Source organism: Lemur catta, chromosome 23 (genome assembly GCF_020740605.2).
Source record: "Lemur catta isolate mLemCat1 chromosome 23, mLemCat1.pri, whole genome shotgun sequence".
Classification (NCBI taxonomy): domain Eukaryota; kingdom Metazoa; phylum Chordata; class Mammalia; order Primates; family Lemuridae; genus Lemur; species Lemur catta.
Window position 1 is genome coordinate 13,581,321 of NC_059150.1, and position 13,530 is coordinate 13,594,850.

General features: G+C 35.3%; 1 protein-coding gene across 2 annotated transcripts in view; it reads right to left on the minus strand.

Moving 5' to 3' along the window:
• Positions 1–13,530, minus strand: part of USH2A (usherin) — a 605,447-nt gene that overhangs the window by 485,999 nt on the left and 105,918 nt on the right. For both annotated transcript variants that reach the window (XM_045536030.1, XM_045536031.1), the window contains 2 exons: positions 13,118–13,313; positions 8,772–9,413 (listed from right to left, as the gene is read on the minus strand). In XM_045536030.1, the coding sequence (XP_045391986.1) occupies positions 8,772–9,413; positions 13,118–13,313 (838 nt within the window). The remainder of the gene's footprint in view (positions 1–8,771; positions 9,414–13,117; positions 13,314–13,530) is intronic.

Sequence of the window (13,530 nt, forward strand, 5' to 3'; positions counted from 1 at the left end):
AATAAATATCTGTTATGAGATGATCTCTTTAACACTGAAAAGGAAAATGGTAAACATAAATCTGAGTCGGGAGAGTGACTGGTCAGAGTGGCCTGGCCTATCAGGGAGTCTAGCAAGGAATGTATATGAATCAGGCATGATACATTTAAAATATAGTACTTGTCATATCAACAGATGGAACAGAGCTACCGAAAGAAAATGTCACCCTAAAACTGTATCTCCTGTTCTAAAAAACAAAGGACATAATAATGTGTTCATATAAAAGAAAACATTCTATTAGACTTTTCTGTTTTACAGAAATTCTAGTTTTTCTATTTATGTGAATGCCCATGAAAGGCCCCCATAAGCATATTCTCAAAGAATCAGATCCGATGACAACAAAAAATGCAAATAATGACAACTCTGACTGCATCTGGGAGATTATAATGAATATACATACATTCAAAATCCACAGCAAAACTTTTAGATTCTCTTTCCCATTTTTCTCATTCTCAATATTTATCAAATATACACTCTAAGGTCTCTCTTCTATGCCATTCCAACCATTCCAAAATTTCTCCAACTTAGTTCTTGGACAGAATCGCATTTCTAGACCCTTTCAGTTCAGCTCTTTGTTATTTGATCACTGTAGCTTCTCAGGACTCTTAATTTTCATTTTATGCCTATTACTTGGGTTTTACAAGACAACTGAGATGTCCCAGGACCTGAAACAGTAAGCCAGAAATGAGCTTGAAGATGGAGGAAGGTAACAGTATCTCTTTTAACCCACACTCAAATATTTATTGTGTAAATGTTTAAGACAATATTGAGTTATTCAGAAAAAGTTTCACTCTTACAGAACACAAATTCTTGAGCCAGATGGACCTAGATTTGTAAATGGCTCTTCTACTTAATTAGATTCCATTTTCCCCATTTTAAAATGGGAATAATATCAGTCCCTCCTTTATAGAAATATCGTGCATATTTAATGGGATTTTTGTAAGCAAAGCCATATTACAGAGCTTGGCACATAGCAGACACTAAGTATTATCTGTTACCACCATTGTAATTGTTACTAGCTAGTTTTCTACAAAAGTAGAATTTTTCTAAAGTTTAAATAAAGGCTTATCAGTGTCTTTTCTTTCTTTTCCAGATGTTCTTAAGATTGTGGTCTATATTTCCTATGACAAGAGTCTTTCCTGAAGATTTATCAAGGAAGAGACTCTTATTCTGAGACCAGGTGCCTCTGTGAAAAAATATGTTAACCTAGAAAGTTGTTTCACCAAACACTGGGACATGTGGCATAATCGGATCTCAACTTTGATGCATTGATTTTTAATGAAATATCAGCCATCTTATTCCAATTCCACTGGCAGGGCCTTGCATGCAATTCTGGCTTGTGAGTGCATTACTTAATAAATATGATGCGCTTCTTAATGAAACAAGATACTTTGCTTTATGAATTATAAAAGAAAACAAAAAGTAAATACTAGGAGGAAGCATGAGGCATTGTCCTATTAGTACAAAACATGTCACAGGAAGCTGTTTTCATTATAAATTAGCCTTTATTTTATTCCAAAGCTGCAGAGTCCTCAGTAAACTCCCCTCTGCCTCTAGTTCTCAAGGACAAAGGTGGGTCACTGGCTCGGGATGCCATGACATCCTTCCCTGCCTTTCTCGGCCTGGCCTCTGATTAAGTGCCTGCTGCTGAACATTACGAGGTCATCCAGCACTGGAAAAAGGAACCGGGAAAACATATTTAGTGCTATATTTATTAGTGTGGATATGTGTACATTCATATATGTACACACACTCCAAATAATTTTAAATTAAAGCATTTTTAAAATACTTAATGGAGGTTAAGCAGCATTTTTAACCTCTGTTCAAGTTATTGAATGGCATATTAAAACCAATGTGGCTCTAATGTACCTTCTAATGTGCACTGCTGCTTTAACAAATTGCCTATAAATTTTAGTTGAATTAAGCCTATTCCTTGTACATTCGTAGTAAGGTTAGGTTAATAATACATGAGGTTTCATTACATGCACCTTCCTTAATAATGTTTTTTAAGAAAGTGGGACAAGAATCGATGCACAGGAGTCCAGCGCGGGTCAGTACTGTTTGCAGTCACAGATGAATGGCAGGCAGAAGTCCTTAGGCTTGTCATCCCTGCCCCCTCCCACTCTGAACTTCTCCCTCCATGCACCACTGCTCACGCACACCAGCATGGCGTCTGCCCCTATAGTACGTGATCTAGGTCTCTCAGATGTGTTTAAAGAACTAGAATGAAAGCTTTCAATTGTAGCAGTGCATTTTACTGTGCACAGTGCAGAGAGGGCTACTGAGAAACATCTGTTTATGGGAAAGATACTTCAGAATAAGGGTTTCTCTAGTCAACATGAGTTTCACTGTAAGAGACTATAAAACCAGGAAGCAAAAATCAAAGTGGAATTTCTGAAGCTCGCAGAATGCAGAACCAAAAAAAAAAAACAAAAAACAAAAACAAAAACAAAAAGGCTCAAAACACACCCATTGCTCCTTTCATAGGCTATGCATTTATGTATACTATATCCTGTTTTGTTAAAAAAAAAAAATACATTAGGTAGTTAGGTCACTATGTTCTTTCCTCCTTTGCAGGGGTAGAACACCACATCTACCCTGACTGTTGTAAAAGTTACACCACACGCCTCTGCTATGCCCAGGCCTGAAAACAGGAAAATGATACCATTGAGGTATTTTAAAATATAATTATTCACTAATTCAGTAAATATATTAATATATGGAGCACCCAGTATGGGGGTACTATTCTATGTGCCCAGGACAGAGCATTGAATGCTTGTGAAGAACAGCAATGAGATTTGTTGGCTGCAGAGAAACAAATGATCTGATGACTTGTGGAAAGGGGGTCACAGAGAGGTCACAGACATTATAGACCATGTGGGCAATTAGATGCCATCAACGTTGGGTTTTATTTGCTACCATGGAGTGACAGGACTGACTCACATTTGAACAATATCACTTTGGCTCTATACTGAGAAGCAACTGAATAAGGATAAAGGGGAGAAACAGAGCATGTAGGAGGCTACTGGGATAGTCTGGAAAAAAGAAGAAAGTGGCTTGGACCTGGATGATATAAGTGGGTGTGGTGACAAGTGGTCAAAATCTGGATATATTTGAGAGTAAAACCAGCAGGATTGGATTTTATTGATGAAACAAGGGTTTGGGAAGAAGAGAGGAGTCCAGGATGGCTGCAGATATTTGGCCTGAAAAGATTTCAATCCAGTAAATACTAGGGGGATATTTTCAGTTGAACATGGTAGATTGAATAATTTTCCCCTCCTGAAATCCCCAGAAATTAAATGAAAGGAAAAAGGGGGGAAAAACAACAGGAAGAGGAAATGGCAGTCAATGACTAGGAAGAAAAGCTAGACACTTGCAGTAGAGAGTTCAATAAACTAATTGATTCAGGTTGCATAACTCTATAAAGAAACATTTGGAATTGAAAGCTCCAGAGATTTCTGAAGTCAGATATGAGGTGTAGTTAACCCCTTCCCAACAAGGAAGTTGTCTTGGTTGTCTCCTCCTAAGAGTTGTCACATTTAGGAGGAGATAGTAGCTTTCCCTTTAGATATTAAACCAAAGGTGCAGGTGCAGGGATGAGGTGCTACAGTGAACACAGGCATTGTGTGAAAGGCTGCTCATGATAGCTTATTTTTTGTGTCAACTTGGCTAGCCTTGGTGTCCAGTTATTTTGTCAAACATCAATCTAGATATTTCTATGAAGGTGCTTTGCAGATTTTTCCAGAACATAAGAACATTAATCCATAGACATAAAGGTCCACTGAGTGTCCAGAACAATTATTTAACAAAAAGTACATCATCATAAAATTTTCTGAAATTAGGAATATAGAGATGGGAGAAACTTCTAGAAGTCACCCCTCCAAAAAAAGAGAAGAAAAGAAACAAGAGTATGATGAACGCCGCTAAAAGCTAATGGTGCAAATATTTAAATTCCTCAAATGAAAGTGATTTCATATAGCAGTAAAATTTCAAACAATTCTTTGTGTTTAGACACTTTTAGATAACAAAGACAATTTCAGACTTTCAAAATTCTCAAAAAAAAAAAAATCACTTCCTTTCTTGTATTCTTTTTCAGAAGCTGCTGTGGCATGTGCTCTACCAAATACACAAATAAACCAAGAAAAGAGAACATGCAGGGCTCAGAAATAGAGGATCCAACACAAGAGACAGGTGAAGGAAATCCCCAGCACAAACCTAGGATATAGCTTTGCAAAAGAACTACAGCTCAGCCAGCCCAAATCAGAACAGGAGGATCAGGAGTGCTAATCCTCCTGGGGACTGATGTATCCAGCAAGAAAGAAAAAAGAACTTACAGATTTCTTGGATAGAGTTCCCTTGGAGATTTTTGTTTCCTAGAAATATCTAAGAGAGTCCTAGAAAACTAAGCAAAGGCTAATTTTTTCAAGAAAGGAAATATAGTCAAAGCATATTATATAGCATAGCTCTTAAGTAGATTTATGTAATCATAATAAAGTAATCTCTGAATATTGATTTAACCAATAAAGGGATTGTTGAGGAGGGAGTATAGGGCATTAAACACTCATCTTTTATAGTAGAAAGACAACAGATAATGTCTAAATTTTAAAAATCGAGATGGAACAATATATGTATATTATTCAGAAATACAGAAATGAAAGCCCAGAAGAAACATTTCAGAAGTTGAAGGTGGTTTCTCTGAGCAGGGAGATTCCTGAGATAAGGATTGGGCAGGGACCTTTACATTTATAGGTTGAGGTTTTCTTTCACTTCACCATTCCTCCTTTTAAACCACTTGTTTCCATACCAATAAAAAAATCAATATGCCTTTACTGTTTACAATAAAAACTTGGCTATCCAGTTTACCTTTCTGGAATGTTTAAGCTTTCAGAATCATTGTAGATGATATAAGGGTGGGGGACAGATAGTCTATTTGATAACCACAAGAATATTTTGAACTCTTAGCAACAAAGAAACATAGTTGAGTAGAGCTAAAGATCCAAAGATCATCATTACTTAAATTTATATTACATATTTGTAAATTAATTTGTCAGTTTCCCCATCAGAATTTAAGCTCATTGAAGGTAGTGTTCACTGACACACATAAAATGTCATTTGATTAAATTAAGAAATCAACAGCCACCCATAAGGAAAAGATTTCTCAGTACAATTTCCCAATAGGAGTTTTCTACAAGAAAATAGCTGTACTTCCCAACAAACTATAATAATCCCAATCTATACTTTGACCATTCTAGCTTTTCATAACTGCAATCCTAGGTCAGTATCTCAAGAGGACCACTGATAAGCTGCAGCTTGTCCTAGGAAAAGAGTGACTAAAATAGCAGTGAGCATGTAAGAAACAGTTGAAGAAACTAAAAAGAGATTTTGCTCATATATCTCCTTAGGACTCAAGAGGCCTTTATGATCTTTGGATATATTTTTTTAATTTTTCAATAAAAAGAACTATCCAAAAAGTGCCAAACTCACTATTATTAGAAGAACCTACTCAGAAATTGACTAATGTTCTGACAGCCAGTTCTGTAAGTGTAGGGCATTCCTAGGTTAGCCAAGACTGCTTACCAATTGTCTTCAAGTATCAATTTCCTTCTTATTCATTATGGTAACAAAGGCCCCAGGTTTTAAATAGATACATGGATTTTCAGATAGGAAATCTATTTGCCAGACTCTCTTGCAGCTAGGTGTGGACATGCAAAGCAGTTCTGACCAATAGGATGTGAGTAAAACCAATATGGGCACCATTCAGGTGCCATCTTGAAGATAAAGCTCCTTACCCCTAGCTGGAAATGGACAGTTGAAACAGAAGACAGAAGAAAATACGGAAGTCACCTGTTGAGAAGGGCCTTCAGAGAGTCAGTGAGTAGAAGAAATGGAGCTCCAAATTCTACCTTCTGATGCTCAGTCTAGCATATTTTCCACCAAATATTTTGCTATACATTTTTGAATTTTTTCAGTGAATAGAAATATTTTCACCATTTTTAATGCTCCCTACTTGCTCTTTAATTGTAACTCATTGACTTCATGTATACAGTCTTCAGAAAAAAGAAACACAATTAAGGAAGTAATATATTTACAATGAGATATGAATTATGATTTCCTGAACATTAACTTCTCCTTAAAGTCAAATAATAAATAGACCATGAAGAAAAGATAAGCTTGACCATGTTTCAAAAGTGCATTCTTTTCGAGTTTTCTATAAGTTTGAATGAAGTCACTTTTTAAAACACTGATGTTTAATGTTGAGCATGTATCTGTGGTTCACTAAGGAGCGATGGAGATTTATAGGTGTATTTTGCATAGAGAATACTCAGCAGAGGGCACCAACTAACATGGAGAAGGATGGCAATACAGCATTCCATGTTGGGAAAGGAGAGTGAATGAAAACATTAGGATAGACAGAAATCACCTCTGCATGTGACTCTTGTAGGCACCAGTGAAGTGACCAAAGAAGATGGGTGAGTCAGGGGATAGCAGAAAATAAAGCTGGAAGCATAGACTGGGACCAGAAGATAAAAACCCCTGAAGGTTGTCTCAGATGGGACTCAAGTGATAAGCAAAAGAAAACCCATTTTAGGTGGCCCTGTAGGAGCAAGATGTAACTAAAGAAGTGTTTCAGGAGAATTATTCTGCCAACACTATGTAGGATGGACAGGAAAGAGACGCAGCCTGGGTGGGAGAAAGGAGTTAGGGTTGGGGACAAAGAGATCACCACAGTGAGAGCCACTGAGAGAAAGGAAAGAGCAATGAAGTCAGTATTTCTCCATCCCAGGAAGGATACAAGTGAGACAGCCTTGTGCATAATATAGATAAAGAAAAGCCTATTTCTTTAGTTTGCTGGCATTTGATTAAATTATCTATGGATGTTTCTACCTAACACACATAACACCCAGAAAAACATAGGTTTATGAAGAATTTCAGTCCATCATCTAAATTGGTAGGTACACAAAATACCTAGATGATGGTTCAGGTCTTTCATCAAAAGGACTAAAGTAAACAGATGTTTTGAAATGGTGATTTCAGAGTTTTATCCAAAATTAGAAAAATCGTTTAGAGTGTGTGACTTGTATTATGAATACAATTAAAGTCAGAATGAAACACTCAGTAAATTTCAACAGAAGATAATTACTCAAAGGATATAACATTTGATCTATTAGCTTTTGCTAGTTACTTAGAAAGAGGGTTATATAAATCAGGGTTATTTGACCATTCAGGAGACTGAATACTTTGATTCTAAAATTAAAGATATTAATAAAAAGTAAAAGAAAAAAATGTCATTTTAGGATACCAAAAAATTAATTGATTGCAAATTTAGAAGGATTAATCTGCAGCTGAAAGAATGCCACGTGCTGTGGCTGTCATTTAGGCTGTCTGCCCAGCTCTCGATGATCTTCCTGTATTCTGGGATATTTACCACCTTGCTCCTACCCTGGCCACAGTGAACTGGCTTAGAGGGAGCCACCCAAACAAAACTGAGTGCATTAGAATTTCCTCCTTGGAATTATAACCAAGAAGCAGCTAATAAGGTCTCTGTGTTGTAGCTGGTAGTAGAATTCTAAAGCAATTTCAGGGGAGATGGGGTGGCCATATAACCATGAAGAGAGGGAGAGAGAAGCAGATCATGTTCTTCTGCAGAGAGAGAGAATATGAATGAATACATATCCCTGGGAACATCCTAGGCCCTGAGTCCTGACTGCATAGGTCCTTATTCTTAGGTTTTGTGGAACATTCAGTTATAACATAGTCCCTATTTATGTTTAAACTAGTTCAAGTTGTTTTTTAGTACTTATATCACGAAAAGAATTAGTCACCAATTCCTTCCTGTCTCTTTGATCTTACTTGTCACCCTGACCAATGTCAAGGGAAAGGAATGGCTCAGTTCTCCCAAGCTGGATCCTTTGCCATGAAGAACAGAACTTCTGTCCTACCCTTTCCCCAGCAAGCAAATCATGAATTTGTATCATGCTCATTTTCACAGTCTCACACAGCTCAGAGCTGATTTTGTTTGACAGGACAACAATTATTAACAGTACAACTGTTAAACAATTGATAAATACTTATATTTATCACAATATCAGGATAAATTTATTATAAAGAAAGTATATTATTTTAGTTAAAGTCATATAAAGGCAAGGAGAGAGCCACAGATAGGGTCCCTTAGTAGGGAAATAGATGGAAAGATAGGTTTGTGTAAAGTGAGATTAAACAGTAGCCTATTTTATTAACTTGATGGCATTCTAAAATAATTCTAGATGTTTCTATACAATAACAGAACCTATAGCCTCGTCAGTAAAAACATTTGGCCAGCTTTATTTAGAAAATTTGGTTCATCATCTGAACATCTGGCCTTGTGCAGATAACCAACTCAAATTTTCCTTTTCTGGAAAATGAAAATTATTCTTACTTTTTTTAATTTGATTTTTGTCAATTGTTAAAAGAGGATTTCCTTCAAGTTGAGAAATTAAGTCTCAATTATGAAATAAATTCAATTGGCTGGAGTTCATCTAAAGTATCTCCCCCAAAATAGCAACACAGTACGTCAGATAATGTTGGACAAGTTAATAGTTATGTGTGTGTTGGACGATGATATAAATATGATGATAATGAAGTTGGAGATAAATTTTTTAGAAGCTGCAAACCAGAAACAGCCAGAAATCATCTGTTATGGGATAACAAAAGGAAAGCCATCGTGCACTGAAAATGTCACACGTTTCTCTTACCTGGTTGACACTGATTACACCTTCTTCCTTGACGATTAGGCAAACAGAGGCACTGGCCACTGACCGGGTCACAAATACTCCCAGGTAATGTCCCCAAGGAGTCACACTCACACGTGTGGCAGCCATGAACGTTGTCAACGGTCAGATTGTACCTGTGAGGCTCACACTGATTACAGCGAAGACCTGTTACCCCTAATTTGCAAGGACATTGTCCTGTTGATTTGTCACACAGCAGAGAGCCATTTATTGTTCCAGTCTTATCACAGTTACAGGGCAGACAGAGGAAAGAATTATTCTGTTGTAGATAGAAGTTTCCTTCCAAACATTCATTGCACTGTCTTCCTCCAACATTGAGCTTACAGACGCACTGCCCTGTTTTAGGGTGACAGACAGTCCCAGAGATGGATCCAGCTGTATCGCAGTCGCAGGCCTTGCAACCAGTGATGTCCAATCCGTAAAAGTTTTCTCTGCAGGTGTCACATTGAAGTCCTTTGGCTTCTTTTTTGCACTCACACTGCCCAGAAAAAGGATTGCAGGCTTTGTTCACTGAGCCGTGGAGGTTACACTGGCAGGGCTCACATCCGTCATCATTAAAACTTCGGAGAAATTTAAATCCAAAATTGCAATGATCACACCTAAGCCCTAAAGATAAAATAGGTTTAAAAGGTGAAGATGGTAAAATGATTCCATTCAAACTAGCTGAAGCACAAACAATGCTACTACTGCAGACATTTAATGCAGACACAAATTATTGAGTGTTTTCTCACAAGCGACATCATAGAGAGGTAATTGTATATTTAAAATACCATGACAATCCTTAATTTAGCTCTCATAGACAACTCTGTTTGCAATGTGCTTCATAAAATTGTAATGATTTATTACTTAATGCAAAGAAAACTGTTTCATGCAAATGTTGCTTCTGTTCCATATACTGGAGCCCTTTTCCTCTTTAACAAATATTAAAACTATTCTGAGAAATCTGTTCATTTTAAAAGTATAGTAGAATTACATATACCACATTAGTTGTTTTCCTAGAAATAAGAAATCTCTAAAAATGTTTCATAAAACATTAAGCTGGGTATAAAGTTTTAGACAGAAGGAATAAGTTCTGGAAATGTATCGTATAGCATGGTGACTATAGTTAATGTATTATATACTTGAAAATTGCTAGGAGATTAGATCTTAAATATTCTCACCACAAAAACATAAGTATGTGAGGCAATGGATATGCTAATTAACTTGAATTAATCATTTCATAATATGTACATATATCAAATCATATTGTACACTGTAAATATATATAATTTTTATTTAATTGCACCTTAGTAAAGCTGAGGAAAAGGAAAAAAAACCAAAGATTAAGCTGATAACTATTTTTTCTGATAATAGCATACACATTTATTCTGCATATCACACATGTAAATAATTAATATAAATAAAACTTATCCGGAGCAATTTTTATTTTAATCCTTCTGCATGCCCCTATATTTTATCATCTTCAATTAATATAAATTATGCTCTCCTTGGCTCATAAAGCAATCACATTGCTTGTCATCTTATGTGATTCAGAACATACCTCTTAAAACACTAAGTAAATTCTGTTCTTTCTATTACTTCTATTTAAAGGAGTACACATACACATTTTACAAATGGAGAAAAATGTTTTATCACCTAAACTTAAAATCTCTGACAACTTAGGTTAGTCTCAAAAAGGCTATTAGAAGGCAAAGGAATAAAAAAACTAGAATAGTGAATTTTCAGATGCAAAATACTTCCTTTAGGTAGTTTTCACATATCCATGCATTTAAATAACTATTGTGTGAGCTTGCGTCACCTGAAACATTGATTTCAAACTATAACAGCAATTAAAAAATTAGTCCTAAAGTAAGAGTCAAAAACAGACTCAGGAACGCATATGTAGAAAAGCATTTCCTAAACTGGAAGGAAATGCATGAGATGTATGTATATATATGGATAAAAATTCAAGAACTCCAATGGAAGGCAAGTTCTTTAACAGTGATGAATGACTCACCTAAGGCATATCATTTAATTTCAATAAGGAAAATAAAAAAGGACCACTATTGCTGCAAATTTTAAAAATAACTGTATTGTTAACAAGAATTATGACTCATTTTGAACTATTAAAATTGGTCTACATGGATTCATATCATATCAGTTTTAAAAATATGCGCAGTGCTTATTTGAATATGCCATACATATTCCTGACAGGTAATCTATTCCTAACGATACTCAGGAAGGCCTACGGGGCATCACATTCGGTGTTAACAAGTACAGGCGAGTTAGCACACTTGGCATTTAATTCACATTCTTCTCCCTTTTTATTCTAGATGAATGACCTACTTTAATAAAATTATTGGTGCTAATGTATTTTACTGGTGATAGAATCATTAGTAAGATTTAACAGTTTTGTTAACTCTAACAGTTTGGTTTTTGAAGCATATACAACACACACTTGTATTTGCTGGGCTTTTGTTGTTTTCATATTAACAAGGTAAAATTGAATAAGGGTACTTTCTAATCCCATTAAGAAAATAAATTTATATACATATTAAGTTTATATTTTTATTGAAAGTACACCATGAGCAGAAATAAGTCTAGAAATAATAATTATTTATAATAATACTAAAATGATTTAGTCTTCACAAAATTTATGTTTACATTTTCCTGCAGTAAACTATCTGGATCAACCAATAAAATAGGTAAATGGCAGGGAGGCCTTAACACATTCTAAGTAAATTTTGATTTTTTTTTTTTTTTTTTTTTTACTTTCCTCAAGCTCTGGACTCTAACCCTCACAGGAAAGATTCCACTGATATAGAAAAGTAAACATTTCACTGTCTTTGAAGGCCTTGCTCCAACTTCTGTTTTCACATCTTGAATTTAAAATATATCTCACATTAAAGAACAAAGGATGCCATATAGATTGAATTCACCAGTCTTAGCATTCATTCTGCATCACAGATAACAAATATAGAGATGGGCTTCTCTTTGTAAGTTATTCTTTCCTTCCAAAAAATTAGCTTTTATATGCTTCACATTTATGAAGGCAAGTTATGTTATAGATTTTGATGTAATCTTTCTTTAAACCAGAGAAATCTTATGTAATATTATGTACGTCCATATTTGTTATTAAATTACACTGGAATGCTCACCTAGCTTAATTGTATGACATACTACATGTATATCATCTACAAGTATAAACGATAAATATTAGATTTAGAGTTATAACATAGAAATGAAAATAGTGTTCAGAATGATATATACATGTGTATGTGCATATGTATGTATGCATTTGTGTGTGTGTGTGTGTGTGTGTGTGTGTGTGTTACCACTGCCAGGCGTATTTTTATTATTGTAAGGTTCAGGTCAGTGTTAGAAAAACCATGGGTGACTTGGTGTCTTGAATGACAATAGAAAGGCAAAGGTCTTTTTTAAACTTCCTATATGAACCAAGACATGTTCAGTTACAATACAGGACTCACTTCATCAGAAAACTTTCCTCCCATAATATTCTCATATATCAAAATTTCAAAGTGCATTATGTACATAGTGCATTTTGGGCACTTGATAAATTTTGTCCTTATGTGGCGGTTGTTCCCCTCAAAAATGTTGGATGTAATAAATTGCTATAATCAAATCTAATTTCTGAAAAATACCTGTGGGAGTAACAAACAAAAAAGCACGTCTTGTATAAAAAAATGATAAATAACACTGAAGGTAGCTGTTTATTATAATTAGCTTGGTGCTGAATTACAAAATTAAAATTATGTGGCCCTTTATAACTAACCCTAGCAATATATATGATCTGTGGAATTATGTTGACTTATTTTGCATTTCATAGGAACAGTTCAAAGAAATATAATAGAAAAAATGGAAAGATTTATCACAAAGGACCCTGTAGCAGAGAATATTTTGAAAAAATCCATTTATTTTGGTCTATTAAGAAAACTAGCATGGAAATGATTTGCTTAGAACTCATTAAGTGTAAAACATTTTGAAAAAGTGTTAATTTTCTAAAAGAAACATCTATGCAGTAAGCAAATTATATTTTTCTATGACTTATTAGTATGGGCCCATGTGAACTAACGCATCCACAGAATAAAGAAACTTCTAAAGGGTTGATTAAACTAAGCTTCAAGCTGTAGTTTGATAGAATTATTAATTTAATCATTTTTAGACAGTTAATTTCATCCAAATTGTTTTTTTTTTTCCCAGCCTGCCTTGAGCAAGGAAATTTGCTTTACTCTTCAGTTAAGAAATCAAATAGAGAATTTTATTCCAGATGGTAATAGAGATGTGACCGTAAACTTTTGCATTACACATACCAATAACGTTTGCTTTGCACTTGCACTGGCCTGAATTTTGGTGACAGGTAATATCTCCATCCACTGTCCCAGAGGTATTGCAGTTACAGGGACGGCAGCCATCAGGATCCAACTCTTGTAGATTGTAGAATCCATCCTGGCACTGATTGCACTGTCTGCCAGACACATGTCTCTTACAATTACACTGGCCTCCAATCTAGAGAAGATACAACGTTTTGTAGAATGATGAACGTATCTATTTTTAGATAATTTGCTCATTAGGTACAAGACAGGGAGGGAGGGAGAAAAAAACTTTAAATGTTCAACAGACAAGAAGGTAATAAGGTATTTTTCCTCCTGACACAAAACAGGGGAGGCTTCAGCAGGGTGAATACGTAGAACTGAATGAAAATAAACCCCATCCAAGTGAGTGG